General features: G+C 57.4%; 1 protein-coding gene and 2 non-coding genes across 12 annotated transcripts; 2 read left to right on the top strand and 1 right to left on the bottom strand.

Annotated features, from left to right (window-relative positions):
* Nucleotides 1-10,692: 10,692 nt before the first annotated feature.
* Nucleotides 10,693-10,764, top strand: TRNAH-GUG. The gene has a single exon. It is a non-coding gene; the product is annotated as a tRNA-His (tRNA).
* Nucleotides 10,765-11,223: 459 nt separating this feature from the next.
* TRNAH-GUG lies at nt 11,224-11,295 on the bottom strand. Its single transcript has one exon. It is a non-coding gene; the product is annotated as a tRNA-His (tRNA).
* A 682-nt stretch (nt 11,296-11,977) lies between these two features.
* Nucleotides 11,978-27,636, top strand: LOC104360559 (sodium/nucleoside cotransporter 2). 10 transcript variants are annotated; one of them, XM_042804357.1, is made up of 20 exons: nt 11,978-12,090; nt 16,675-16,831; nt 18,269-18,386; nt 18,957-19,108; nt 19,181-19,278; nt 19,740-19,831; nt 20,278-20,467; nt 20,833-20,974; nt 21,771-21,884; nt 22,285-22,362; nt 22,744-22,824; nt 23,162-23,242; nt 23,385-23,510; nt 24,776-24,906; nt 25,116-25,284; nt 25,461-25,658; nt 26,089-26,170; nt 26,691-26,789; nt 27,216-27,327; nt 27,421-27,636. In XM_042804357.1, exons 4-20 carry the CDS (start codon nt 19,040-19,042, stop codon nt 27,542-27,544), a joined length of 1,986 nt encoding a protein of 661 aa, XP_042660291.1. In that variant the 5' UTR covers nt 11,978-12,090; nt 16,675-16,831; nt 18,269-18,386; nt 18,957-19,039; the 3' UTR covers nt 27,545-27,636. The 10 variants fall into 10 exon arrangements, with proteins under 10 accessions (XP_042660291.1, XP_042660293.1, XP_042660290.1 ...); XM_042804359.1 differs by lacking the exon at nt 16,675-16,831; XM_042804356.1 differs by lacking the exon at nt 11,978-12,090 and having other exon boundaries at nt 16,614-16,831.
* Nucleotides 27,637-27,804: the final 168 nt, after the last annotated feature.

The following is a 27,804-nucleotide window of genomic DNA, read 5'->3' as shown; positions in this document are numbered from 1 at the left end:
TTCTCTGGTCTGTGCCCCATGGTGCAACCCCCCCTTCTCACCTGAGGCTTTGGCAGAGCCTGGAGGGGCATCGAGAAAAAGGTCCCTGGACCCACCCGAGCCCTCAGATTTGAGCTTCCCCTGGATCTTGGCTTCCCCTTGGCCAAACCACCCAGACAGCAACATGGGGCAACAGGGTGAGAAGAACATAGCTGGGGTGGGAGCCCCCCCCCTCGGGAGGCTTCGTTGTACTTCGGGAGCTTTGAAGCAGAAGTCCAGAAGGAGACCAAATGAGCTCCTTACGCTCTGCGTGGCTCAGCGCAGGCACAGGCTGCTCATATTTTTTTTTCTGCAGTCGTGATGAAACGCTAGCGACATCCCTCCATTCGCAGCAGCTCGTTTCAGGTTTGAAGAAGCAGCGACAGATTTCTGCATTCGCACCGCCAAAGCCGAGCTCCATCTGCGTCTCACGCTGCAGCTGGTGTTGCTCCAATCCCTGACTGTTTACATCCCCTCCTTTCTGATGCACGTTGGGACCCAGGTTTGATGCCTGCGCCATAGAGACCGGCCCCGATACCACATCAATGGGCGCAATGCCGGCCCGCCGGATCGCCGTGACAGATGGCCGTCACGTAGCACCGCTCATGTCGGGATTTGGGGGGGGGGGGGGGACGACACACACACGTGGGGCAGGACTGGCAGACGGGAGAGGATCGGGGAGAGCACGCTACGCCACTTGCATGCCAGACTCCACATTCCGGCTGCGCTCTCCTGCAGCCGCGGCGGGCAGCCCACACCCCACACCCCCCACCCCGGAGGGATGCGCAGCCCCGGGGGGGCTGCCCACTGCTCACAGCAGCCCACACAGCCCCCCCAGGGAGGAGGGAAGGAGTTGCTGCACCCGCAGGCCTCAGTCAGGAGAGGAACAACCCATGGCCGCACGGAAGCGATTTGTGGCTCGCTCTTACGGACCACGGGAACAGGGGAGATGGGAGGCCCTTCTGCCAGGGCCTGCAAGGACCCGGGGCTGCAGCTCTGCACCAGGAGCCCCGCTCCCACCCTTCTCTGGAGGGTCCAAGAGCTCTTCTCTGTCATCTCTGGGCATGGCCCTTCCTCTCACCCAAGGCAGGAATAGCTGCTCTCCTGCGTAAACACTTCCAGGCAGGTCGGAGCACGCACCAGGAAGAAAAAGGCAGGCAACGTCTTCCGGGCTCCTGCCAGCCCTGCGGGGAGCTGTGTGCGTCCTCAGCCCTCATCCATCCTCCCGGGCGTGAGGAGCTGCTTCAGCTACCCTCAACGCTCCCAGTGCTCACCCGCAGCTGGGGACAGGAACCCTGTTTGTCAGCCGGGCCAAGAGCGGGACACGGGACCTTCCCTGGGTGCAGGAGGGCTCAGGCCGCATCGCCCCGGTAAACCTCCCCCTCCAGTTTAACCCTGGGTGTTGTGGGTGCAGCCCGGCGTCCCCCAGGCAGCAGCTTCTGGTGACTCAGAGGAGAAAGTCTCCGCTCCTGCATGCTCTCGAGGAGGTGCTGGAGGATGATTCACCCACAGGTGATGTAGGGGGCTGAATTTAGCCAACTGAGCCAGGCACCGGGTTGGCTGCTACCCCTGACGCCAGCATTTCCCCTGGGCCTGCAGCCCCCTTGAATCTCCAGGTACTTCTTCTGCAGCTTCAAATAAAAGCCATCCTCGGGAGCTTAGAAATGTCTGTGGTGACTCCAGCCTCTCTTCCCTCCCTGGGAGCACCCTACGTAAGCCCTGTTGTGCAGCGCAGCAGGGAGCGGGAGGATATCACATCTGCTGGGTGACACCCCAGCCTCCCCTGAGGTCTGGGTACAGCAGGGGATGAGAGGACTGGAAGGTGGCAACTGTGCGACACCAAAAAAACTTCCCAGGAGGCAGCCAGGGAGCCCCAGGCTGATAAATTGCACATCTGTTCTCTGCAAATGAACAAAAATTGGCATAAGGAGTAGGAAACTGGCATCGTTAGGGAGACAGATGGATAAATATGACATATTGGGAAAGAGGCGACACAGCTCTCTTAAAGTGAATTTCTTTTTTCCAGAGCTAGTGGCTTTCTTGGAAAGAGCCAGCAGGGTGATCCAGCTGAGAGAGGTCACCTGCATTTCCACACGCAGATCCTTTGACGAGATGAGGTCGGTAGAGAAGTGACAAAATCTGCTAATAATATTAAATTATTCTGGATACTGCGAATTAATGCTAAGAATTGCAGGAGGACTTTCAGAAGCTGAGGAACTTGGCAATAAAATGAGACAAAAGCCAGTGTCAGGGAAGTGACACACATGGGGAAGCCAAGCCCGGCCTCATGTCTGAAGTGATGGGCTCTGAGACTGTGAGTTCTGACAGGCCATCAAAACATCCCCTCAGCACTCAGCAGAGGTCAAAACTGCAAAACTTCCCCATCAGAAATGATAGGAAGGGTCAGGAAAAGGTGGAGGCGACATCAGAGATGCCACTGTTCCCCGGTCAGTCCCAGCCTGTGTGCGGTCCCCGTCTGCCCATCCCCGAGGATACAGCCGAGCTGGAAGGTGCACAGGGAAGGGTGGCAGAATGACCAAAGGTTTCTGCACGTGGGGTGTGTGATGGACCAGGGCTCTTTGGAATGGAAAAGAGGCAACTGGGGTCACAGGGCAGAGGATGGCACAGCTGGGGGAGGGTGGGGAGAGACTGGTAAGATTGGGGATGAACACAAGGAGGTGACTCAGTGCACAGCAGCCCGCCCTGCCACGGGCCGCTGCAGATGCTACGTGGTTCAGGAACAAGACCGGACAAATCCACAGAAGTCCATCAAGCATCGCTAAATACAAAGGCTGGCACAGGGAGCCTTGCAAATATTCAGCGTCAGGGGTGGTGTCCAGGTGAAATGTTGCTACGCATTTGCACCAGGAGACCAGGAGACTGGGTAGTGCGTGAGATGAGCCGCTCTCACCACAGCGGCTGCCCACGTGCAGGGGGATACTGCTCCCAGATACACCACGCAGGCGGCATGGTTTCATTCAGCAAGCCGTTCCCAGGCTGGAAGCATCTCTCTTCCAGCAGCCCCTCATCCACACACCAAGCACAGCCCCCACCGGGTGCTCCGTAGATCTTAAGAGCCTGCGAGGTTCTTCGTTCAGCCCTTCCAGATAACCCCAGCTCCCATCAGGCTGGAAGGCAACGGCACGGAGCAGCCATGCCCACCCATCTCAGCTCGCTGCCGGGTGCCCTGGGGAAGGCAGGGAGCAGGCTGGTGTGGGAGGGAAGCTCTGCACGGGATGCTCCGCAGCCTCCTCTCACCCCAGCCTGCCGCAGTGAGCTGCACAGAGATGGCGAGGGCCAAGACAAGTGAGAAATTGGGGGAAAGCATGGAGAACATGAGCCCGCACCAAGTGCCAGGTATGACAGGTCACAGTGCTCCTCTCAAGCATCTCAAACTAGGGCATTTCTGCATCGACACTTGCACACGTGATGCGGACCCGGGCTTTGTAAGCATGTTCAGGCCACTCGGACGGACACTGTTTGTCTAGACACGCGGGAGATGCCCAGAGCATGCGCGTTTACCAAACGGAGGAAATTCATGCAGACACTTTTTGCAGCTCCTCAACCTCTCTGTCAAAAGAAATCATTATGCAGTTGATAATATAATTGAAACCATGCTAATTGTTAAAGAAGAGATGACAACTCGCTGACAGACGTCTGCCAGCTCAGAGCCAGATACGCTGGTCATTGCCTCAGCCGCACGGAGCATCTTTTCTGCCTCTGCTCTCAGCACTGACAGCCCTCTGCACATCCACAACCCTGAGCATCATAACTGCTCTCTGGTACGATCTGTTATTTCATTAACACTTGACGAGGTGTGGAGAGCTGTGGGGAACTTCATTTCCACAAATCCAGGCTCAGCACCCTGGAAATGAGCCAGTGGGACAGCCGGGTGACAGCTAGAAGAAAAAATTTACTTCAGGACTGACACCCAGAGGGTGAGAAATGTTCCTTTCACTGACCAATATCAGGTACGGGTTTGAGGGAGATTTCAAAACAGCCACTGTGTATACTCTTTGGCGTTATTGGGGTTTTTTTCTGTAAAATCGTTTCGTGTGGTCTCAAGCCCTGGAAAGCTGAAGACACACTTGGTGCCCGTGGGGACAGGGCAGCCAAGACACAGGAGCTCTCTGCAGCTGCCTTCAGTATTTCCGCTGCAAAACCAGGCTCGTGGCAGGGAAACCTCGTGACAGATGCTGGCTTGGTGGCAACAGCTATATTATATCGTGCAAATCTCATGGCCTTATCTAGCTACCTGCTTTCACACCCTGCCCAGGGAGGTCGATGCTTTCAGGGCTCCAGCCATAGCACAAACTCGACCCCTCCACTGCTGGCCCTCCGCTGGGGAAGGCAGGGAGGAACAATAATACCATGGGGTATTATTTGCCCCTACCAGGGGCTTGACCCTGCAAGGGCACTGCACCCTCCAGGTGAGATAAGATGCCTGAATTCCTCCTCTGAACAAACAAAGGAAGCGGGACCAGCTGGGAGAGCGGAGATCTGAACTTGCTCGCAAGCGGTAAAGTGGAATTGATTGGAGCCGCCTGCCCTCATCGATCCGAGGCAGAGCAAACTAAGGAGCTGGAGCATTTGCAGCTCAATCAGAGCGACGTGCCGGCTGGAGGCTTGTGCTCCTGGGCTGGCAGGGGACCTGCGTGCCCCAGGAAAGTGTTAATGGTGGGTTTGATTAATCTAGCTGCGACGGCCGTGCTCGCAGAGCTGAGTCCTTCTCTAGACAGACTCTCTCACTAGCTTTACGTTGCCTAGGGGGTGTGAACCACCCCTGGCATCCCCCCTTATATCTCTTCATAGGGCTGTCATCAACCATCAGGAAGATGGGCATGGTGGACAAGAGCAAAACAGGCCCCATTCCCCCCACGCAGAGGGGAACAATTGCTTTTGCCACCAACACAGGCCCGTGTCTCCGAAAGGGCTGAGATGGAAAATGAAGGTGAATTCAGAGGTGAGTGCAAGACGTGGAGAGGCGAGGGCAGGGCAGGCTGCCTGGCGGTGCGTGGCTGCCTGTTTTCTGCCCATTCAGCATCACAAAGAGGGGTTAAGAGGTGGCTGTGTGCAGGCTATAAATCCCTGCTGCGGGAGGAGGCTCCCGCTCACGGCGCAAACAAAGGCAGAGCGAGAGCTCAGGCTGGCAGCTGGAATGAGGCAGGGCACACACGGACATGTGGCAGCATTTATATGGGGCTGCGGGGTGGCTGACTCTCCCCTGGGATGCTTTTATCACACCCCGTCTTCAGCTGGATGTTGGACCTGCAAGGAAAGGGCTCAGGATGCTGCTTCAGGCTTTGTCCTCCCCAGAGATCGGACAGGGCAGCTTTGGTGAATCCCTGCCCCAGACATTTTGGGGACCATTTTCTTTGATCTCTGAACCTTGGAGCCAACCAAGGGAATCCCAAAACATAACCAAGCAGGAAAACAGCCTGTTGTAGCCTGTCTGCCTGCCCTGCATAGCACTGGCAGACTGGAAAATGTCCTTTGAAGCTTGGGCTTTAGAAGAGCCAGGACCACCTCATGCACTGCCACGGGGCCATAAAGCCTCTCAGGAGCATCACAACTGCCCATTCATGGCCAGAATGCTTGAGTCCTTCTCCTTTAGTCCTCAGTGCACATGTCTCATGAGCTAGAAGAGGATGGGGAGATGGATGTTGGGGACAGAGCTGTGTCAGGTTGCTTGCAACTGTCTCCCAGCTCAGACGTGCTGCCCTTCACCCCCAAATCCCACCTAAACCTTCACCTCCAAAATTATTCCAGCCCCAGGACACTTCCCTGACCTGCTCGTGCTCCTGCATCCCGTGCTGGCCTGGCAGTGCCCGTGGGTATGGGAATATGGGATACTGGGCTAGATGCTCTAAGTCAGCGGAGTTGCTCTGATTTCCTTAGGAAGGAAGGTGGGCTTCCAGCAGCAGAGCAAACTGCAAGTTGAATTTATGGCCTCTGAATACCCGGAGATGAGTGCTGGCCTGCGCCAGCGCACGGTTTTCTATCACTAACAAAATACAGAGCACCTCCTTGCAGCACTGGCTTCTGCCCTGCCTCCTCAGGCACCAGCACCGCTCCTGGGGCTATTTTAGGTATCTGAGACCAGAAGAGGAGGTGGGGGGGATTGCTCTGCCTCCCTTCTGCCTCCTTGAGACAGGGAGAGGAGGCCAGGGAGTACCCCAGCAAGGGAAGAGCTGGAGAGGCTGCTCAAGCGACAGAGCAGCCAAGACAGCCACGCGGTGATGAATCGCTCTTGTCCCTGTGCCAGATGGAAGATTTATGTTTGTGCCATGGAGTGGCAATGTCTGGGCCCAGCAGCACTTTCTGCCTGGCCGCACCATCGTTTTGACATTGCAGGCACCTTTCAAATGCCATTGAACGCAACCCACAGGCGTCAGAGGGCTTGGAGAAAAGCATCCTGTGGACAAAACCCCACAGCAAAGGGCTGTTGGGGCCCTGATAACGTGGCACGATTTCATTAGGAGAGGTTGTATCCGGATCCTGGCGGGGCAGGCAGCCCATGGGTAGGAAGCGGAGCTGGGATGGGGCCACCACCGCTAGTGATGGGTGGCAGCAGCTTTATGCCTCCTCTTCCACACCCGCCAGGCCCCTGCCACTTATCTCCGTGTCCACTCGCCACCTCCCTGCTCACTTCCATGTTTGGCTGAGTCCTTCTTATCGCTGCGGCGTTTATCTCAGTCACGCCTGTTCCAGCCGTTGAGATCATTGTTATTCTGTTGGCTCCCCCTTTCCAGAAACGTCTGCCGAGCATCCAAAGCACGAGCCCTGCTGCCTCCCCCCTGCCCGCTGCGGAGCCTGCCCCACGCACACCGTGTGAGCTTGCACCCGCGCCAACGTGAGCCCTGCGCCACGCCAGGCTAAGGGTCGGGATCAAGCCCATGGTGGACACCAACTTCAGGGGTCCCGGTCTGCCTGCACATGCAAGCGCCCAAGGAGGAACGCCGTGGTCACTGCGGGCACCTCTGTGGGTTCTCTGTCCTCACCAGGCATGGGCAGCACGTCCTGCTTCACATTCCACACCTTCCCACCTTCTTCCTCGGGTGCTTCTTCCCCACCACGACTGCGCTGACCCAAGGCAGCAATTGTCCAGGGCCGTGCACGGGAACAGGCCACCGTGGGGCTGGGCTTGTCCTTTCAATGGTGTCCTGGGTTGAGTGAGTGGTGGAGTTTTTTGGTGGCAGGGGAGGGGGCTATCGGGGCGGCCCCCTGTGAGAAGCTTCTCGAAGCTCCCCCAGCTCCACGTCAGCTCCACTTCTGTTTGGGAAATTGAGCCAATCGGCTGCGCCTCTGCGATAACGTATTTAAGAAGGGACGTGGTGACGGGCAGTGGGACTTGTGAGGAGGAGTTGCTGCAGCTGCATGAACACCAAGGTCAGTGGAGGAACGGAGGAAGAAAGGAGGGGGGAGGTGTGCCGGAGCAGAGACCCCCCTGTATCCTGTGGGGAGACGGCAGGGCAGGCCCCCCCCTGCCACCCATGGAGATCTACGGTGGAGCAGACATTGATTTAGGCCTGTTGTTCCTGCTCGCCTGATCAAGGTTCTGTGCCCGAAGAAGGCCGGGGTCTCATGGGAAAAGGCAGCCCCGCTGCTGTAATTCAGTGCTGGGAGGATTGCAGCATGCGGGGGAGTCCCACGCCGGAGCAGCTCGGGAAGGGCTGCAGCCGTGGGAGGGAATCCAGTCGGAGGAAGTTAGTGACCCATGACGGAGCAGTGTGGGGAACGCTGCGGCCCATGGGAGGGACTCAAGTCAGAGAAAGTTTGTGGAGGACTGTCTCCTGTGAGAGGGGGACCACGATGGAGCAGGGGGTAACAAGTTTTGGACACTCCCCTCACCGAAGATGAAGGAAGTGGCAGCACTGACTGCACCCCCCATTCCCTGCCCCTGCGCCCCTGGGGGAGGAGGTAGAGATATCGGGAGCAGAGCTGAGCCCGGGAAGAAGGGAGGGGTGGGGGGAAGGTGTTCTCAAGATGTGGCAATGCTTCTCACTGTCCTACTCTGTTACATGTTGCTAGTGTCTGTAATAAATGTATGTTCTTTTTTTTCTTCCCCTAACGAGTCTGCCTTTTGCTCAGTGATCATAAAAGGGGGATTTTTCCCCATCCCAGTCCTATCTTGAACCCCAAGCCTGGCTCTCTGTCCCTTCTCATTGCCGGAGGGGAAGGGAGAGAGAGCTGCTGCATTGTGGTTGGCTGCCAATCAGGCCTAAACCACGACAGATGGTGACACAGCCCAGCTCAGTGTCATCGTGACACCGCCAGCTCAGAGTGGAAGGAGGCGTGGGGCGGCACAAGGACCTCTCCGCTCCGCAGCCTCGTGCCTTGACACTCGGAGGTTGTGATGGTGCCACCTTTACGACACAGCTGGCCCCTAGTCCTGCAGATGTCTGGGTGGTCAGATCTCTCTCCATGGTGCAGCCAAGGGGCTGGTGGTGGTGTTAAACCCCCTGGACATGGGAGGAGACACACGGATCTCCTACCAGTGACACTGCACCCACTTTAGGTCCAGCTTGAGGACACAGATGGTGCCCCGGTTTCGTCTGGGACAGATCTATTTTCTTTTTTCCTTCTTAGCAGCTAGAATACTGCTGTGTTTTAGATTCAGTATGGGATTTGATATGAGAATAATGTTGACAGTGCACTGATGTTTTTAGTTGGTGCTAAAAAATTAAGGACTTTTCAACTTCTCACGTCCTGCTAGTGTGCAGGTACACAAGAAGCTGGGAGGGAGCGTAGCCAAAACAACAGACCCAAACTGGCCAATGAGATATTCCATATCATGTCACGTCGTGCTCAGTGTATAGATCAGAGTTGATCGGGAAGCTCACTCTGGCTTTCAGGACTGTGGTTTCGGGATTCTCCTCTGGGATCGCTAGCTGGGAATGGGCTGGGCATCTGTCAGCAGGTGGTGAGCAATCACGTCGCGCATGACTTGTTTGCATTTTTTTTATTATTACTATTGTCATTATTATTTAAATTTTATTTCAGATTGGTTTTATCTCAACCTACTAGTCTCCTTACCCCTCCAAGTCTCTCCCACGATCCCCTGGGGCGGGGGAGTGAGCAGCTGCATGGTGTTGGGCTGCCAGCCGGGTTTAAACCATGACAGATGGGGACAGGATCGGTCACAGATGAGCAAGACCAATGTCCCTGCAGCCCTGGGGGAGGGACAGACAGTGCCAAAAACCGCGCGGACACCCAGGTGGTTCAGAGATACCACCAAAGAGCCCCCTCCTCCACCACCTCCTGGGCAGACAGGATGGATGGTGTGGAGAGCATCTCCCACTGCAAAGGTTCTCACCGGTGCTGAGGGGGGCAACGTGCCCCCCAGTGCCCAGGGCAAGTCAACAGGGAAGAGGCTGAGGGGAGAAAGAGGTGGGCATAGACAAAGGGGGGGACACAAAAGGCTGTTCTGTCTTCCTCCACCACTCTGAGCTCTTTTGGGTTGGATACGAGCAACATGAGGAGCTCAGGGTGGCAGGAGTAATTACTTCACGGAGTAATCAAGGCGCAAAGGGCCTTCCTCTAGCTCATCCCAAGCCTCAGGAAGATTCTTTCAGATGTAGTATTGACCCACCAGCTGCAGCAGATATACAAGGATGGACGTGGTGCAGGGACATCCCCCTGCCCGGCACGGGCGGCACGGTTGTGGGAGACCTCTGCCTCTTCCAGCACCCCCTCACACGCAAGCAAAACGCCAAGAGGTGCCCAGATACGGTGTCAAGCCCAGGCAGGAGCAGAGGTTTTTGTGCCCAGCTCTTCCCCCTGACGCAGCACACGGGGATGAGTCATGTGGGCCATCTGAGTGCCTTGAAGCACCATGATTGCTCTAAAAATGTTTTACACAAAGAAGTCCTTTTGATCCCAGGTGTTTTGAATTCTTTGCATATCTATGAAAATAAAAGAGTCTTTAATGCTTGGAGCACTGTAAAAATCAGCAGCAGCAGCAGCGAACAGTCATTAACTATTAATGTTTCACCGGGAAGAAACGGGAACCGCAGCACAGACTGGTACCTGCTGCTGTTTTAGGCCACAGAGACGGTTTCATGGTCAGTCCCGTGTCTGTGGGCACCGTCCCGGTGTGCCGGAGCGGTGAAAATAAACTTTATTCCCCGAGAAACACCCCCGGGGGGGAGAGGTGGGATTAGAGTGAGAGGGGGGTGTCGTGGACAGGGTGAGGGGAAGGGTCGGGCTGAGTCGGGTGGGGGGTCAGGGGAGCGGCTGGAGGCAGCGCCAAGGGCAGAGAGGGAGGGTCAGGGTTAGGAGTGGGTTAAAGCCACGGGTGGGGTGGGGGTGCGGAGGAGCCACATTCGGGGGGGTCAGGGGAGCGGCTGGAGGCAGCGCCAAGGGCAGAGAGGGAGGGTCAGGGTTAGGAGTGGGTTAAAGCCACGGGTGGGGTGGGGGTGCGGAGGAGCCACATTCAGGGTAGGGGCCGGGGATGGAGGTGCGGTGGGGCTGGGGAGGGGGCTCGGGGTCCAGGTGGGGGTCAGGAGCCGGGCTCGGGAGCGGGCTGGGCGCGGGGGGGGGGGCCCCGATCCTGAGCGGGGGGGGAGGGACACCACACCCGCCACTCACCCCGCGTCGCTATGGCGACGCCCCGCCCGCCGTCAGCGCCAAGGGCCGCCGCGCCGCGCCGCTCGCCCAGAGCCCCGGTAGCGCGCCGTGATCGTATAGTGGTTAGTACTCTGCGTTGTGGCCGCAGCAACCTCGGTTCGAATCCGAGTCACGGCATCGCCCCGGCGGTACCACGGCACACGGGCTCCGAAACTTATTTTCGGTTTTTTAACCTCTCCGACGACTCCATTAAGCGCTTTAGTTCGTAGTTTTGTGGGTTTGTTTTTTTTTTTTTTATTACTCCCACGTCGCAGCCGACATTTCACTTTTTTTTTTTTTTTTTTTTTTTTTTTGGCTCGGTTCCTGGCGGGGCGCGGGTGCTGAAGGGCCGGGGGCCGTGCTCTCCCCGCCCGGGGGACTCTGCAGGGCGCCGGGCGGATAACTAACGGCGCAACGGGAAAGTAAAAAAAAAAAAAAAAAAAAAAAAAAAATTGACGGGTGTCGGGAAAAAAAAAAAAATGAAACAAACACAAAACAAAACAAAAAAAAAAAAAGCAAAAAACCTGGAAAAAAGAAAAAAAAAAAAAAAACGAAAATAAGTTTCGGAGCCCGTGTGCCGTGGTACCGCCGGGGCGATGCCGTGACTCGGATTCGAACCGAGGTTGCTGCGGCCACAACGCAGAGTACTAACCACTATACGATCACGGCGCGCTACCGGGGCTCTGGGCGAGCGGCGCGGCGCGGCGGCCCTTGGCGCTGACGGCGGGCGGGGCGGGGGGGGGGGGGGGGGGCCCTGCTCTGTGCCCCCCGCCCACGCGTGACCCGCCGGTGTTTGCCCACGAGCGTGGCGGCGGGCCGAGGGAGCCCCGCGCCATCCCCGCTCAGGGTTTCACTCCTCGCTGCCCACGCACGGACCGGCGCGAGCGGGTGCTGAGCGGCCCCCCACGCTTCCCCGAGACGGAATTTAAAGGCGGCGGCTTTGGGGAAGGCGGGGCGGGGTGGAATCCACGGGGGGAAGGGCGCTGCTGCGAACGGGTACCGCGCGCGGCGCGTGGGCACCCCGCGCGTCCCGTGGCGCCGTCCCCGGTGATCTCTGAACCCGTTCCTGCTGATCGCTGGTGTCGGCACCCTCAGAGCTTCACCGCTCCCCGTGCAAAAAAAAAAAAAAAAAAAAACAACAAAAAAACAACAACCAAAAAAAAAAAAAAAACAAAAAACAGAACAACAAAAAACAAACAAGCCAGGGAGGTAGCAGCTGGGTATACGCGCGTGGGGATGAGACTCCCAGAGTTTCGCACGAAAAAAAATAAAAAAAAAAAAAAAACGATTCCCAGCACACGCGGGCTGGCCGCGGCTCCGCCCCCGGGCCGCCTGTCACGGGCGGCGCTGGGCTCTGCGTGGCAGCCCCGCGGGGCTCCCCGTGGGCGCCCGGGTGTGAGCCCCGGGAGGAGCCGGGGTGAGGCGCGGAATCACGACTTTAGAACCAGGAAGGTTATACAGCAGGTATGTTTATTCAGCGCTGGGCGCACGGGGGAATAATTTGCTCCAAATGCACGCACGGCTTGGAGCCAAAAGCGGCGCCTTTTTATTACGTAGAATGGTCCATATGTAGCACAATCCCGGGGATAGGGAGGGAATAGTACAGTTAGTTCCGAGAAATCCTTAACATATCCCCCCACCCCCAGCCCCCGGCACCGACCCTCCCCTAGCAGCTCCCACGGTACCAGATAAACAGCACGTCTCAGCAAAACACAGGGCATGTCCCAACAAACACAGGGCATGTCCCAACAAATCATCTTAACAGACAAAGGGCATGCCTCAACCCCCAGGTGCAACGTTACTTGGGGTGGGGGGTGCCATCGGGTTTCCTTAGCTCAATCCCCTTTTCTTTTCCAGTAGTAAATTCTTTTACTATTATGACCGAGACAAAAATAATTTTCCTGGTTGGACTTGGGCGATTCTCCATTGAGACTTAGGAGCCTTCTTCACCCGAGAGTGATGGATCCAGGCATTCTGCTCCTTGATTTTGATAGCTGTGAAGGAGGTCAGCAGCACTTGGAATGGTCCTTCCCACTGTGGTTCCAAGGTCTTATCTGCAAGAGACTTTACATATACAGAGTCGCCAGGCGATACCTTATGTACTGGCCCATCAAGTCCCCTGCCTCTTGTACTGTATACATGTTTCTCAATCTGTCTGAGTTGTCTGCTCAACTCTATGAGGTACCCATTCAATTGTTCTTCCCCTGTTTGTGATGATGTTCCCATCTTTACAGAATACAGCCTCCCGTATAGAATTTCGAACGAGCTCACCCCTTCCTTGGCCCTGGGTCTTGTTCTGATCCATAAAAGAGACAGAGGCAAGGACTGTGGCCAAGCCAAGTTTGCTTCCTGCTCCAATTTCACAATCTGCTGTTTGATCAAGGGATTCACTTTCTCTGCCTGACCACTCGATTGAGGCCGATAGGGAGTACGCAGTTGCCAGTCAATCCCTAGTCGTAAACTCACTTGTTGAACTATTTTTGATATAAAGTGTGGGCCCCTATCTGAGGACATTACTGATGGTACACCAAACCTTGGGATGATTTCTTGTAGCAAGACTTTGGTGACCTCCCGAGCTTTCGTCGTCCTGCAAGGAAATGCTTCTGCTCCCCAATGACCTTTTCTATGTTCCTCTCAAACTACTGCCCATATCATGTGTGAGGGAACTATGATTTTCTGTTGTGGAGCAACGGCCCATCCATCCTGGTTATATTCCCCGTCTATATCCCCTATAAGTTTAAGGTCTTCCTTATTGTAGTGAGGTTTTCCCTCCAGTATGACCTTACCATCTGAGATTAGTGCTCCCTCAGTTACCTGTTCCGCTCCTGCCACTCATTTCGCCTCTCTGTCCGTGAACTCATTACCTCTTTCTGTGGCCGACCACACTTTCTGGTGTGCCTTTACGTGATAGCCACTTTTTCTGGCAATTGGACGGCTTCCAGAAGTTTCAGAATCTCTGTGGCATGCTTGATGGTTTTCCCTTGAGAGTTCAAGAGTCCTCTTTCCTTCCAAATAGCTCCGTGAGCATGCACCACTCCGAATGCATATTTAGAATCGGTCCATGTGTTGATTCTCAATCCTTTAGCTTTCTCAAGGCCCTTTGTCAGGGCAATTATTTCTGCTTTCTGGGCCGAGGTTGCAGCAAGTAGCGGCCCAGACTCCAGAACTCTGTCGGTTGTTGTGACCGCATATCCCGAGTATCGGGTGCCGCTTACCATAGAACTGCTTCCATCTGTGAACCAGTCATGGGCTCCCTCCAACGGGGTGTCTTTTAGGTCTGGGCGGCTGGAGTACACCGCTTCAATAGTCTCTAAGCAGTCACGCTCCACAGGCTCCCCTTGGTTGCCACCTAGGAAAGAAGCTGGGTTGACAATATTAGTCACCACTATCTCTATATTTCGTCTTGTTCCACCACGATAGCCCGGTATTTCAGGAATCTTTGTGGTGACAACCAGTGGCCACCTTTAACTTCCAGGACTGCCGACACCGTGTGAGAGACAAGCGTGGTGATTCTCTGGCCCAAGGTGAACTTGCGAGCCTCCTGGACGTTCAGGATAGCAGCTGCCACTGCTCTGAGACACCCTGGCCACCCTTTTGCCACCTCGTCCAATTGCTTGGAGAAATAGGCCACAGCCCTTCGATAGGGCCCGAGGTCCTGGGCCAGGATTCCCAAAGCAATTCCCTGCTTCTCACGCGAGAATAAAAGGAAAGGTTTACTCACGTCTGGGAGTCCGAGCGCGGACGCTGACATCAGGGCTCTTTTCAAGTCTGTGTGGGCCCTGATCGCTTCTGGGGTCCATCTCGGTCTGTTCTCGCACGCTCATGCCTTGCTAAGGCCATACAAAGGTTTCCCCAGGAGTCCACGGTTGTAAATCCAGAGTCTACAGCACCCAGTCGTGCCCCAAAAGGTGCGTAGTTCTTTCACAGTCCTGGGCTGTGGTGTCTGGCAAATTGTCTCCTCTCGGCTTTGTCCTAGGGTACGGACCCCCGCACTCACCTCATAGCCCAAGTAAATAACCTGCTGTTGTACTACCTGCGCCTTCTTCTGGGAGACCCGGCACCCCTGCAGGGCCAAAAAGTTTAAAAGACTCACTGTCCAAGTTAATTGAGTTTTATGGCCGCTTTGGGGATTTCCCCATTCAAAAGCATATAATTTCTGGCTAGATTTGTGGAGAGGGAGGCAAAAGAAGGCATCCTTTAAATCTAGAACAGTAAACCAGGTTAATTCATGGGTCATGGTAGTAAGCAAGGTATAGGGGTTAGCCACTACAGGATATAGGTCCTCGAATATTTTGTTAATTGCCCTCAGGTCCCGTACAACCCGGTGAGATCCATCTGGTTTCTTCACTGGAAGGATAGGGGTATTAAAGGCAGATTCACATTCCTTCAGCAATCCCTGGTCCAAAAATTTTTCAATAATGGGCTGAATACCTTCCCAATCCTCCCGCTTTAGAGGATATTGTTTTATCCTTACCAGCTTTTGTCCCTCTTTCAATTTCACTATAACTGGTATAGCATTTTTAGCTCGCCCTGGTACGCCTGTTGCCCATACTCCTGGGCATACCTGGTCAGTAATTTCCATGCTGATTTCTCCTTTTATTGGAAGATCTGTTAAAAGTAAACTCATTCCTTGTACATATTGTTGATCATTTACCTGCAGAGTAACTTCCCCATTCTTAAACTTAATTGTGGTCTGCGATTGTTCCAGGAGGTCTCTTCCCAAAAGGGCTTTGGGCGAATCCGGTAAATATAAGAATTTATGAACACCCATTTCTTTTCCCAATTTATACTTCAGCGGCTTGCAAAAATAGGCTTTCTCAGTTTGGCCAGTAGCTCCCTTTACCATAACATATTATTCTCCTAGGGGCATCAAGGCCTGATTAAGGACCGAATAGGTTGCTCCTGTATCCACTAAAAATTCTACTTCCCTTTGGTCTTTCTAGGAACAACATTAATTGTAGAAGGGTGTTATAGTCTAGGGTCCCATTTAGTGGCCATTTTGCTTCATTTTCCTGTTTATAAAGTGGCCACCACTGATTGCAGTACTTAGTAAGGGTCTTTTTAGTTTCTGTGCCCCTAGACCCAGCGATGTCTTTCCAATGTGCTAATATACATCCTAAAGGGCTTTTCTTTAGGATTTCTTTACCTTGGGTATTTCCCATTTTTGTTCCCGCTTGAATCTTATGTGAAATCGATATGTTACCACAGTAACAGCGATAAATGACCACAGCAATTATTATTCCAGCTACCACCCCACCAGCAGCTAAGGCTATCCGACTCAGCACATCAGTCTCATTTGCTCCGTTCACCCCCGGCCGCTCTCCTCGCGGAGCACACGGAGCGCCGGCTCAGAACTCCGCACTCGCCCCGCGGCTGCGCTGCCTCTCGCTCACACCCTGCGGGCACGCAAAGGGCCCACCACGCTTTCCACTCACGCCACAGAAAGCACCGATTTGAAACAACAGCCAAGCTCGTGTGTAGCATAAATCATAAACCATTAACCATTTGCCACGTGTACAAAACCGACTAACGCGAATCAGCACACGATGCACGGGACAGGATGCAAAAACTTATTTCAGTTCCCACGGGTTACGACAGATGACATGAATGATAGCTATCCCGCTTGCCTACTGCCCTTAATAAGGGGTCCGTGCCAGGGCTTCACTTGTGTACTGCCCTCCTGCCCTGAGGAGAGATTCCCACAAGTCCTGCGCAATGCCCTTAATAAGAGATTCCTGGCCAGGGCACAGCAGGAATGCTCCGGCAGGACTTCATTACAGAAGGCAAACTATCTCTTATATACCAATCATTGATAGTCTCCCGGCAAACTCTCTCTTATATGCCAATCATTGACAGTCTCCCAAAGCCCGTCCCTCGCTCCTGCTACCACTCCAGACAGAGCCCTTCCCCGGGTGCCTTAACCAGACTGGGTACCCCACCCTGGCACTACGCTGTGCGCCAGACGGCTCCGTGCGCCTTACCAGCAGCCCATCACCCCGTAAACACACCTTTGTCCGCAGTTTAGATGGCTCTTGTCTGCTCCCGCAGCGAACGGCTGGGAGCGGAGTTCCTCCGAGAATTCTCGGGCCGCGGCTAAGACGTCCGCTCCTCAGTCGTTCCGGCAGCCGAGCAGAGAGAGTCCCACCTGGGTCGCCAAAATAAGGAGTGGAATCACGACTTTAGAACCAGGAAGGTTATACAGCAGGTATGTTTATTCAGCGCTGGGCGCACGGGGGAATCATTTCCTCCAAATGCACGCACGGCTTGGAGAGAAAAGCGGCTCCTTTTTATTACGTAGAATGGTCCATATGTAGCACAATCCCGGGGATAGGGAGGGAATAGTACAGTTAGTTCCGAGAAATCCTTAACATATCCCCCCACCCCCAGCCCCCGGCACCGACCCTCCCCTAGCAGCTCCCACGGTACCAGATAAACAGCACGTCTCAGCAAAACACAGGGCATGTCCCAACAAACACAGGGCATGTCCCAACAAATAATCTTAACAGACAAAGGGCATGCCTCAACCCCCAGGTGCAACGTTACTTGGGGTGGGGGGTGCCATCGGGTTTCCTCAGCTCGGGGGCAGCCCCGGCCCCGCAGCGCCCAGCCCAGCTCTTTGGACCGAGCTGTTAATCGGTAACCGGGGCGCGGGGCCGGGAGCTGCGCGGCTGGCGGGTGAGCGTGGGGGGCCGGGGCGTGGGGGGAGAGCTGGCGGGGGGGGGGTGGAGGGGGGCGTGAGGGCGTGGGGCGGGGGGGGGGGGCGTGGGGTGTGTGAGGGCGTGGGGTGCAGGGACAGGGCGCGGGGGTTGGGGCAGAGGGGTGTGCGGCCACGCTGCTCCACGGGGCCGTGGGGGTCCACGGGGGACGGGGAGGGCGCGAGGGGGCTGGTCGTGGTCACGGCACGATGACACGGGGCGCGCGATGGGGGAAGTGGGGACATGGGGGATGTGGGGCGGGGGGGGGGGGTGGTCACCCACCTACTTGCCCCACTGATTGGCTGCCTGTCCATATGGCCCCGCCCTCGAAGTGGAGGACAGCCAATGAGGCTTCGCCGAGACAGGAGATGCGTGGGCAGGGGGGTGGTACTGAGGGGCGGGGGGGGGGTGGTCGTGGAGGTGGCATCAGCCCACGGGTCCTGGAGGGCACTGAGCCCAGGAGGGGTGGAGGCCAGGTCCCGGGGGGGGTCCCTGAGCATGGGGGTGCTGGGGGGGTCCCTGAGCCCAGCGGGGTCCCGGAAGGGTATCCCCAAAACGGTGGTGGGTGTAGGGAACGGGGGGGTCCTCCTGATCCCTGCCAGGGTCACGGTGAGGGGGCCCTGAGCTTTGGGGGGCGGGGGGGGTGGCACTGGGGCTGCTGGAGTCCCTGGAGAAGGTCTGGGGCCCTGGTCTGGCCTCGCTGCCGGGGAGCCATAAGCCCCAGGGCACATGGGGGGGTCAGGGGGCTGCGGTGGTCCCCCTCGGCGGCCCATGGAGCCCACCGCCACCTTCAGCTGCCGTGAGGCGCCACGCCGAGGGCGATGTTCTCCAAACCGCCTCACCTCCGCTCCTTTCATTCGGGGCTGGGTCGCTCCCTTCCGTGGGCCCTAATTCTCAGCGTGTGGGAAGCAGGCGGTGACCCTGCGACCTCCACCTTCTCCATGCAGACCTCGGCGAACCTCCTCCAAAGCAAGGACATCCCCCTGCTCCCTCCGGCCTCACGCAGAAGTGCTCCTACAGCCGATCGCTGCCTTCTCTGTGACTTCTCTGCTCATCCTTCTCCAGGTAGAGGAACCGGGACGGTGTCCAAATGGGATGCTCCAAGGCTTCCTGCCCTGGCATAACACTGGTTCTTCTGGCTTCACTGGACCAGTTCTCCCAGTATGATCCTCCTTTAGGACCAGTCCCCATGCAAACTACCACTTCATCCTGCCCATCATCACTCCTGCACCGTACTAGTTATCAACGTGAAAGGACCTTCCTCCTTATCTCACTTGGTTGCCCCATGAGCTCTCGATGAGGGATGCAGCCACATTTAGTTTTTGCCAAATCCCACTTGCAAAGGGGCTCTGGGAGGCCAATGGCCACTGCCACCAACTTGGAGGAGGAGTACCCGCTCTCCCTGCTGCTTCTAATCCTCTCCTGCAATTCCTTAGAAGCACGGAAGAGCAAAGACCTTCCCAGAGTTACAGGAGAACAAAGAAGTCGGCATACCAGCCGACACATGGCTTGAGGACCCCATGGGATGGTCCTTTGATGTGCTGGTGCAGGAACTGCTCTGAACCCCTACCACAAAGGGCTTTCTCCACTGAGACCCCAAACTGAAAAGCGTTGTTGGATGTTTGTCCTTCCCAGATGTGATCCTGTCTTTCCCCAGCCAGTGTCGGTCCCTCGCAGTGCTGTTTCTCTAATGCACTGAAGCTGCAGCACTTCTGGAGATGGAAGAAAACCAGATAACCCTGGACAACCTTGAGAAGGGCGCAGACAACCCAGCTTTCAGCTCCGTGGTAAGTCCCCCCTTCCCCTCCCATCAGGATGCAGGAGCAGCTCAGGGTGCTCCAGCTAATGATGTTTTCCAGGGGGAGGAGAGAATCTATGAGGAATGTGATAGTCCATGCGGTGAGAGCAAGGAGGAGAGGGGAAGAGGATGGAAAAGGAGATTGTCCTCCTACTGCAGGTAGGATAGCCCCTGGAGATGCACGTGTAGGGTATTTCCAGTGGTCGTAGAAAGTCTGCAGTCCTTGGGCCAGCGATTCTCCTAGAGCCAAACCTGATCTGGGAGCAGAGTAGGGTCATATTGGCCACATAGCGTGGACGGTGCCTGATGGCTCTGTATGGCTTTGCAGGGTGGCAGTTGCAGGTCTCAGTCCCCACAGCAGCCACCCAGAGCAAGCCTCCACTCACGGTGCCCGGGGCGTTGGGGCGTGCGGTGGGGTCTCCCCTGCCATGACAGGCCAGCTCACTCCTCCTGGGAGCGAGCAGCAGGGCTGCTGGAGGCCGTGGCACACCTATACCACCCTGCTGCTGCTGCGCACGACCTCCAGGAGTCAACGGCTCTGTTGGGTTGAGTTGGGTTGGGTTGATCTTCAGAAGCCGTCTTCTGCACCTCTCATGCCTCTGGCACGTGGCTCTCCCCAGGAAGGCCCTGCAGCCGGCGTCCAAGGCAAAGTGTTTCTGCAAGGCTCATGCCAAGGTGTTGAGAAAGGTCATCCTGGGGCTCCTTGGAGTAGGTGAGGACCTCCTGGCACTGAAATCCCATCTCCACATCCATTTGGCCGGCCATGCCGCCAGCCTCCAACCACTGGGCACGGCCACCCCTGTGGAGGTTGTATCCACTCTCACCAGCCCCACTGCCTGCCCCTTGCTCACCCCACCACTCCTGTCCATGAGGGCTACCTGCACCTCACTGTCCTCCTCCCCTTTCTCCACCTACCCCAAGGGTTTGCTGTCCTCTTCCTCTCGCTCCATGTGCCCCCAGACAGCTGAGCAGATGTCATCAGTGAGCCTGGCTGCTGGGGTAGTGCCCCCTAAGTCCTCCTCACTCACAGACAGGAGCCTCAAGGGCAGCCAGGGAAGGACATTTGGAGGAAATGAACTTCACTGTTGGCCCCGGTTAGCGTTATGAATCCGTGCCCCTACAACCCACACGTTTCTGACCCCAGTGTGCCTTCCCCAGCCTACCTGTGCTACTTTATTGCGGCCTGTTGGCTGAACTTCCAGCGAGCCCTTGCCTTGGTTGTCATGACTGCTGTGGTTGTCTTCTTCATCTGCTGGAGCCTCTTCAAGAAGCACTGTGGGGCAAAGGTACTGCTGCTCCTCAGCCCCGTTTGGAAATGCTTCCTAAAGTACTGGCCGTGGCTGAAATGGTGAGTCGGGAAAAGGCAGGGCCAGATCCCCCCCAGCACCCAGGTCCCCTCTCCCGTGGCTGCCCTGCCAGCGTGACCAACAGCCGGTGGTGCTGGGCACATGCCCTAGTGCCGTGCAGGCACCTCATGAATGATGAGGCATGGCACAGCCTGGGAATCACTTAAAAGACGTGACAGAAATGTCTTGCTACTCTACCTCAGTAGCGTGATGGCTCTTCACACCTCTCATTTGTGTCCAAGCCCCAGGTTTCTTCAGCTGCATGGACCCTATGGTGGCATCTCCCACACAATTTGCTCCTGCCCTTTGTGAGCTGCCCTCCCCATGGGGACATCCTCTCTGTGACAGTCTGGGATCTCCTTTGCAGGCTGCTGGTGGTGGCCCATGTGGGAGGCCTGGTCCCGTGGCTGATTTTGGACACCTCCCAAAATCCAGAGCAGCTCATCTCCTTAGCTGGCTTCTGCTTTTTGGTGCTGTTCCTGTTTGCCTGCTCCAAGCACCATGGCGCAGTATGTGTTTCAGGTGTGGCTTGGCCATTGGTCCCCTCACAGGAGGTGGCCACCCAGCACTGGGGAACAAGTGTTTCCTTCCCACTGGCATCCCCTGATCGCTGGAGCTCCCTGGAGGAAGCAGAAGCCCAGCAGGGCTCCTGGGCAGAGCTGGGCACAGCCTGGGGAGCCCAGCTGGTCGGGTGGATGGAGCCCCAAAGCCACCTCAGTGCTCTCCTTCCCACTGCTCAACCCAGGGCTCCCCCACCGTGCCTCCATCCTCCTCCTTTCCACCGTGTCCCTCATAGTGGGTCAGACCCAGAGACCCAGGACCTGACCCACACCTGAGCTTCGAGTGCCTGGGGGCGGAGGTTGGGCCTGAGCTTCAGGTCCCCTGGGTGATTTGGGCGGAAGCAATCGAAGTCCCAGTGGCTTCCTACCCAACCTGCTTTGTTTTGGGCAATCCCTCCACCTGCTTCCCCCAAAGGGTTAATGAGCGGGAAGTTTTCATCTAGCAGGTCTGTACTACCAGTCAAACCATCAGGAGATCTCTGTGCTCCTCTCCTCCCGGGTAAGCCCGGCAGGTTACGTTCCACCAGCCAGTTCCTGAGTCCCACCAACTCCTCTTCTTCCTCTATCACCGGCCTGCCTTTGTGGGTTTCGGTGGGACTGTCTGTATTAGCATGGCCCTGACCCCCACCCAGGGCACAGTGTAGTGGTGGGTGCCATGTGCAGCTGTCAAAGGGGTGGGAAGCCAGAGAGGGAAGTCTGTAGGCTTTGCTACCATCTCAGTCCCTGTTCTGCTCTTGGTCCCCAGGTGTACTGGAGACCCGTTTTCTTGGGTCTTGGCTTGGAGTTCTTATTCGGACTCCTCGTCCTCCGAACAACCCCCGGCATCCAAGCTTTCCAGTGGCTGGGTGACCAGATCCAGGTACTGCATCTGCTCACGCCATCCTGTGCTTGCACCCTCCGTGTAGCTCCCTCCCCAGGGTCAGCAAGAGGAGCAGAGGGTGGCACGGGGCGGAGAACCTGCAGGGACTTCATGCTCACAAACGTTTTAGTTTGGGACTGGAGAAAAGCCAGCTTTTTCCTGGTTTTCTGCGGCAGCCCAGACCCTTTGGTGTGGTCTCCCTTGCAGGCTGGAGCTGTGTCCTGTGGCTTGGAGACAGCCCACCACTGTCCTCAGCTTAGGTTTCAGAGGGTCATTCTCTGGAGGGGTCATGAAGTGAGCCGTAGGGCTGGGGGTGCAGGCCCGGGCTAGGTAGAAGAGAGACGCCAGGGAAAGAGCTAATGGAGATCTCCATCCTACCATGTAACTTCTCCACTTACAGTTCTTCCTGGGCTACACCACAGCTGGCTCCAGCTTCGTCTTTGGGAACACGCTCATTGAAGAAGTCTTTGCATTTCAGGTCAGCTTGGGGAACGGGGTGTGGGGAGGGAGAGGCAGAGCCAGGTTTTCTTCTGGTCTGGCTGCCTTGCTGCGTCCTGGGGAGCACCGAGCCGAACGCAGCTGGTTTTGCTGCAATAAAGCTCAACCAGCTCAAGGATGGGTCTCCCCCAGGCTTTGTACCCACCCATGAACCCCCTCAGTGCCATGGGGGGTTGGCACTGGTCCCTGTTACTCCCACCAGCCTGGCCTGGCGTTGTGGCACCCCAATAGTATGGGCTGGCTATGCAATAGCACGCCATGCCCAGCTCACCAGGCGGGGGGGTGGGGCTTGGTCCCCAAGCGTACTTAGATGTGTTGCTCAGCTCTCCTCTAACCCTGTGCCCTGGTGCCTTGCCTGCAGACTCTGCCCATCGTTGTTTTCTTCAGCTGTGTGATGTCCATCCTCTACTACCTTGGTGTCATGCAGTGGCTCATTGTCAAGGTAGGGCCTCACACCTGACTCTGGGATGGTGGTGGAAAGCAGAAGAACCTGGTGGGTTCTCTAACTGCTGTCATCAGCTGAGGGATGTCCCAGGAAAATTGGCATGGGGCTAATTTGGGGTGATTTGTCCTGCTTAAAAGAACAGGCGCAAACCCCTTTCTTTCTTGCATGTCCTCCTGAGAAAGCCCAACCCTGGAGTTGATGTTTCTACCTGGTCAGGAGGCACTTCCCAAACCCCCCTCTGTGCAGCTTGAGGGCCAAACAGTGTCCTGCTCCATGGGGTGGGTGGCAGGGTGCCAGGAGCCTTCGTGAACATGGTGGCTTTTTCTTTCCCCAGATCTCCTGGCTGCTTCAGGTCTCGATGGGCACCACTCCCGCTGAGACCCTGAGCGTGGCGGGGAATATTTTTGTGGGACAGGTAAGGTCCTGGACAGGAGATCCAGACCCTCAGCCCTTGCAGCTGAGCCTGCCCTGAAGGAAGGGCCTCGTCCTCCCTTCCCAGGACACCCTCGGCCCTGGGTGGCCCCGTCTCAAGGACAACAGGGTTTTCTCTCTCGCAGACCGAAGCCCCGCTGCTCGTCCGCCCGTACCTTGCAGACATGACCCGCTCAGAAATCCACGCTGTGATGACTGGTGGCTTTTCTACCATTGCAGGCAGCGTGATGGGTGCCTACATATCCTTCGGGGTGAGCGCACGAGCAGACGTATGGCTGTGGGGTCCTGGCACGCAAGAACCGCCCTGGACTAGCGGGTGGGAGAAGACCCCCAGCAGGTGCCCCAGGGTCCCCTTCCGTAAGCAGGAGGAGGGCAGGGTGCCTCCACGTCCAGCCTCACCTTTGCTGGCCTGGGCAGCACCCTGGAGCCCTGTCAGGTAGAAGGCCCCGCCGTGGGACCCCCACTGCATGTCCTTGCACGGCGAGCGGGGCAAATCTTGCTGAATCATGGGGTAATTTACCCCGAAAGGACCCTCTGGGGGTCTCTGATCCACCCTCACGCCCAAACGAGGTGATGGCAAAACCCAAGAGGCTGCCCAGGGCCTTGTCCAGGTTGGTGGTGAACATCCCCATGGATGGAGATCTGCTCCCACCTCTCTGGTCCACCCCACAGGTGCCTTGGTCACGGGGAACATTTCTTTCCTTATATCCGACTGGAATTTCCCCACTGAAACCGTGCCGCTGCTTCTCACCCTTTTACTGGGCTCCTCTGTGGAGTCTCTTCCCCGCAACTCCCTTTTAAGCAGTTGGGAACAGCAACTCCACCACCCCCACCACCCTCCCCAGCCCTATTTCCTCGCAGCCAAACAAGCCCCACTCCTCCAGCATCGCCTTGGCGGTCCTGTGCCCCCCCCTGCCCCCCCCGGAGATGCCCTCTCCAGTCCATCAGTGTCTCAGCCCTGGACACAGTGTCCAGACGTGGCCTCATCAGTGCTCTGTAATGGGGAATAAACCTTCCCCTTGACCTGCTGGCTGAGCTCCTGCTATTTAAACATTAATTAGTCTCCTTAAATGGGGAGACAAGGGTGAAAGGTCAGAGAAATGAGACGTTGCCACTTGGCGGGCAGGGGAGGGGTGAGATTGGGAGCTTGGCTCTTCGGCAGCAGGTAGAAGTTCGCAATGTTGCACAACCTATTGCTCTGATACTGATAAAAAGGGACGAGGAAGGGACAAGAATCATTATGATTAGGTCAAACAGGAGGAGAGATTATCACCTCCGAGGCCACGATCGCTGCAGCTCCAGCAATGCCCCCATCCAGGCAAGCTGCCCTACGTGCCGCGGCCATCTGAGAAGGGAAAAACAGAGGCATTTTTCCCACCCCAAGCAAACGGAGAGCCCTGAGCGGCTCTGGGCATCGCTGGCTGGTGCCAGCCACGTGCTGGGGTGCTGTGGGGTGCCACGTCACGGGGCGCAGCCTTGCACGGAGGTGCCTAAGCCCACGGTCTGCACATTGCAGATAGATGCAGCATCACTGATCGCAGCCTCTGTGATGGCTGCGCCCTGCGCCCTCGCCATGTCCAAACTCGTCTACCCCGAAGTGGAAGAGTCCAAGTTCAAGGGCAAAGCAAGTATCCACCTCTCCAGTGGGTGAGTGTGAGGAGAGGGATGGTGGAGTGGGGCTGCGCCCGTCCTGCCAGTGCGGGGAAGCCATGGGGGCAGTCTGGGGGCACGAGTGGAGACTGCGGGTGACCCGAGCTTGGGAGAGCCTGTGGTGTGCAGACATCCACAGAGTGAGAGCTGACCTTGCGCAGGGGACGCCCAGCCACGGGGGCCCACCGGGGTCCTTTTTCACGCAGGGAGGAGCGGAACATCCTGGAAGCCGCGAGCAACGGGGCTGCTGCCTCCGTGGGGCTCGTGGCCAACATTGCGGCCAACCTCATCGCCTTCTTGGCGGTGCTGGAGTTCATCAACGCTGCCCTGCGCTGGTCTGGGGAGATGGTAGACATCGAGGGGCTCTCCTTCCAGGTATCCCCCGTGGTCTGGGCTGCCGGATCCTGCCTCCCCCACACATCCCCACGCCCTCAGGTGGGCTGCTGAGACCCTTGCTGGGTGTTTGGCAAAAGCTGGCAGCGGGTGTCTAAGCCAGGGCCTATGCAGATGGTCAAGCTCTGAGCTGCTCCCCTCTGGGATGCTTTTCGCAGGTGATCTGCTCCTACATCCTCATGCCCGTGGCCTTTCTCATGGGGGCAAACTGGGCAGACTCGCCGCTGGTGGCTGAGCTCTTGGGGATCAAGATCTTCCTGAACGAGTTCGTGGCGTACCAGCAGCTGGCCACGTACAAGAAGAACCGTCTGTCGGGCCTGGAGGAGTGGGACGGGAGCCGGAAGCAGTGGATATCTGTGAGGGGCATCTGCCACCCTGCTGGGCACAGGGCAGGGATGGAGCCAGCCGCAATGGGGCAGGCGGGGGGGAAGACGGTGTTGGGAGGGCACCTATGGCCAACCAGGCTTGGCTGTCCACTAACTGCTGGGTACGGGGCTGTCCTGGAAGAGGCAGCGAAGCTCTTTCCCATTCACCCTGCTCCTTGGTGGGGCAGACCGTGGTGCTGCAGGGCCGCCCCTGTCCCACCAGCCCAGCCTCTCCCAGGGGCAGGCTGCCCACCGCCGGCATCCTCACTCCCCAAAATAGCTGAAGGAGAAAGGATTGGGGTGGGGGACTTCCCTCCATCGTGTCTGGCTGGACTGGGAGCTATGACATGGTGCTCAGCGCTGGGTGCTCCGGGGCTGCTCCTGGGCGGAGGTGACCATCCCCTGCCACTCTGCCTTCCAGGAGCGATCGGAGAGCATCGCCACCTTTGCGCTCTGCGGATTTGCCAACCTCAGCTCCATTGGGATCATGCTGGGAGGCCTGGGTGAGTGTGACCCGCGTCCTCGGTGCCTGGGCACAATGCTTCCTGGGCCCAGGATCAAGGGCTCAGCTGGGGCAGGAGGAATTTGCTGCCCTCAAGCCTCCGTGTTCGGTCTCTGCTGCCAGCACGCAGCTAAGAAACAGGATTTGCATGAGGTGAGAGCGGCGGTTTTGCACCGCACCCACAGGCATGAGCGCGTGCACGTCCCACGAGCCCAGGTGCCACGGGGCAAAGAGCGGAGACTCCGGTGCCGAGAGTGCTGAGGGCTCTGGCGGATCACCCCTGGGTGCAGGGTGGGCAGGGCGCTCTGCCAGCACCCGCTGCTGCCGGGACAGGCGGGCAGCATGCCGAGCGCTGGCTGGGATCACCACGTCCCCCCCGCCCCGACACCAGGGATTGGGGTGGGCAGGGCACTGTGTGGCAGAGCCGGCTGGAGCCACGGGGCACGTCCCTCTGCCCCCAGCCCAGGGCGGAGTTGGAGCAAGGCTCTGACTCGCCCCGGTCTCTGCTTTGCCCCCCGCAGCCTCCATGGTACCCGAGCGCAAGGGCGACTTAGCCTCCATCGTGCTGCGAGCCCTGCTCACCGGCATCTGCGTCTCCATGCTCAATGCCTGCCTGGCAGGTAGGTCCCTGCCCACCGCCAGCAGGGCCATAAAGAACCCGGGAGGAGCAGGCAAAGGGCTGCCAATCCCTACAAATGCAGGTGCAGGGCTGGGGCTGGACGGACCCTCCTCCCCATGGCTCTGCCAGGGCCACCAAACCCTCTGCTCTCCCCTCACGGCTTTGCCAGGGGGTCCCCAAACCCAGTAGCTCTGCTGAGGCCCCTTGGCCTCACCTGGGCTGGGGACAGTTCAGGGGCAGCTTTTGGGGCGCTGCAAGGAGTCCCCTGGGGTCGGTGCTGCAGCCGTCACAGGAGGTGAGGTGGGACGGTGCATGGGAGTGGCAAGCACAGCCCCGGGTATAGGATTTGCAAGCCAAGCATGCTCAGGTTATGGGATTTGCGTACACGGTCCCTCAAGAGTCCCAACCGGGAGCCCTTGTACCCCAGGTCTCCTGCATGTGCCAACGGAGGTGGGTGACTGCGTGACCTTCCTCAGCACTGCCAACTTCAGCTCTACCAGCTACACCACGTACGTGTGCTGTAAGCAGCTCTTTGCCAGGTGGGTGTGAAGGGCCCCGGAGCCGTGTGGCCCTGCCCCGGGGGTGCAGGGGCGAGGCAGGAGCTCGCCCTGACCGTGCTTCTCTCCTTCCAGCTCGGTGCTCGAGAACGGGACGCTCTCCTTCACGGGAGCCTGGGCCGGCCTGGCGGAGAGCGTCCTGTGCCTGACGCAGTGCTGCCGGCACTACAACCACACGTCCTGCGTGGGGACAACCTAGAAACGTGCAGGCAGCTGCCGGCTCTGGGGCGAGGGCCTGGGAGCACCGGGGGCTGCAAGGCCTGGCCCCAAAGGTAGAAAAAAAAAAAAACAAAAAACAGCAGAGACCTGCCTGTTTGGTCTTCTCCGCTCCAGGGATGACAGCCAGCCACATACACCTTGCAACCAGCACCCTTAGGTGCTGGCTCTGCAGACACAAGGGAAATGCTCCCAAACAAATCACGGAAAGCCCTGCGTGCTTGCCCTTGGCCCCCCTCAGGC

Source organism: Tyto alba, unplaced genomic scaffold, assembly GCF_018691265.1.
Source record: "Tyto alba isolate M040663 unplaced genomic scaffold, T.alba_DEE_v4.0 Super-Scaffold_41, whole genome shotgun sequence".
In the NCBI taxonomy this organism is placed as follows: Eukaryota; Metazoa; Chordata; class Aves; order Strigiformes; family Tytonidae; genus Tyto; species Tyto alba.
Note: the sequence above shows the minus strand (reverse complement) of the source record. Positions and strands in the feature narration are given on the sequence as shown.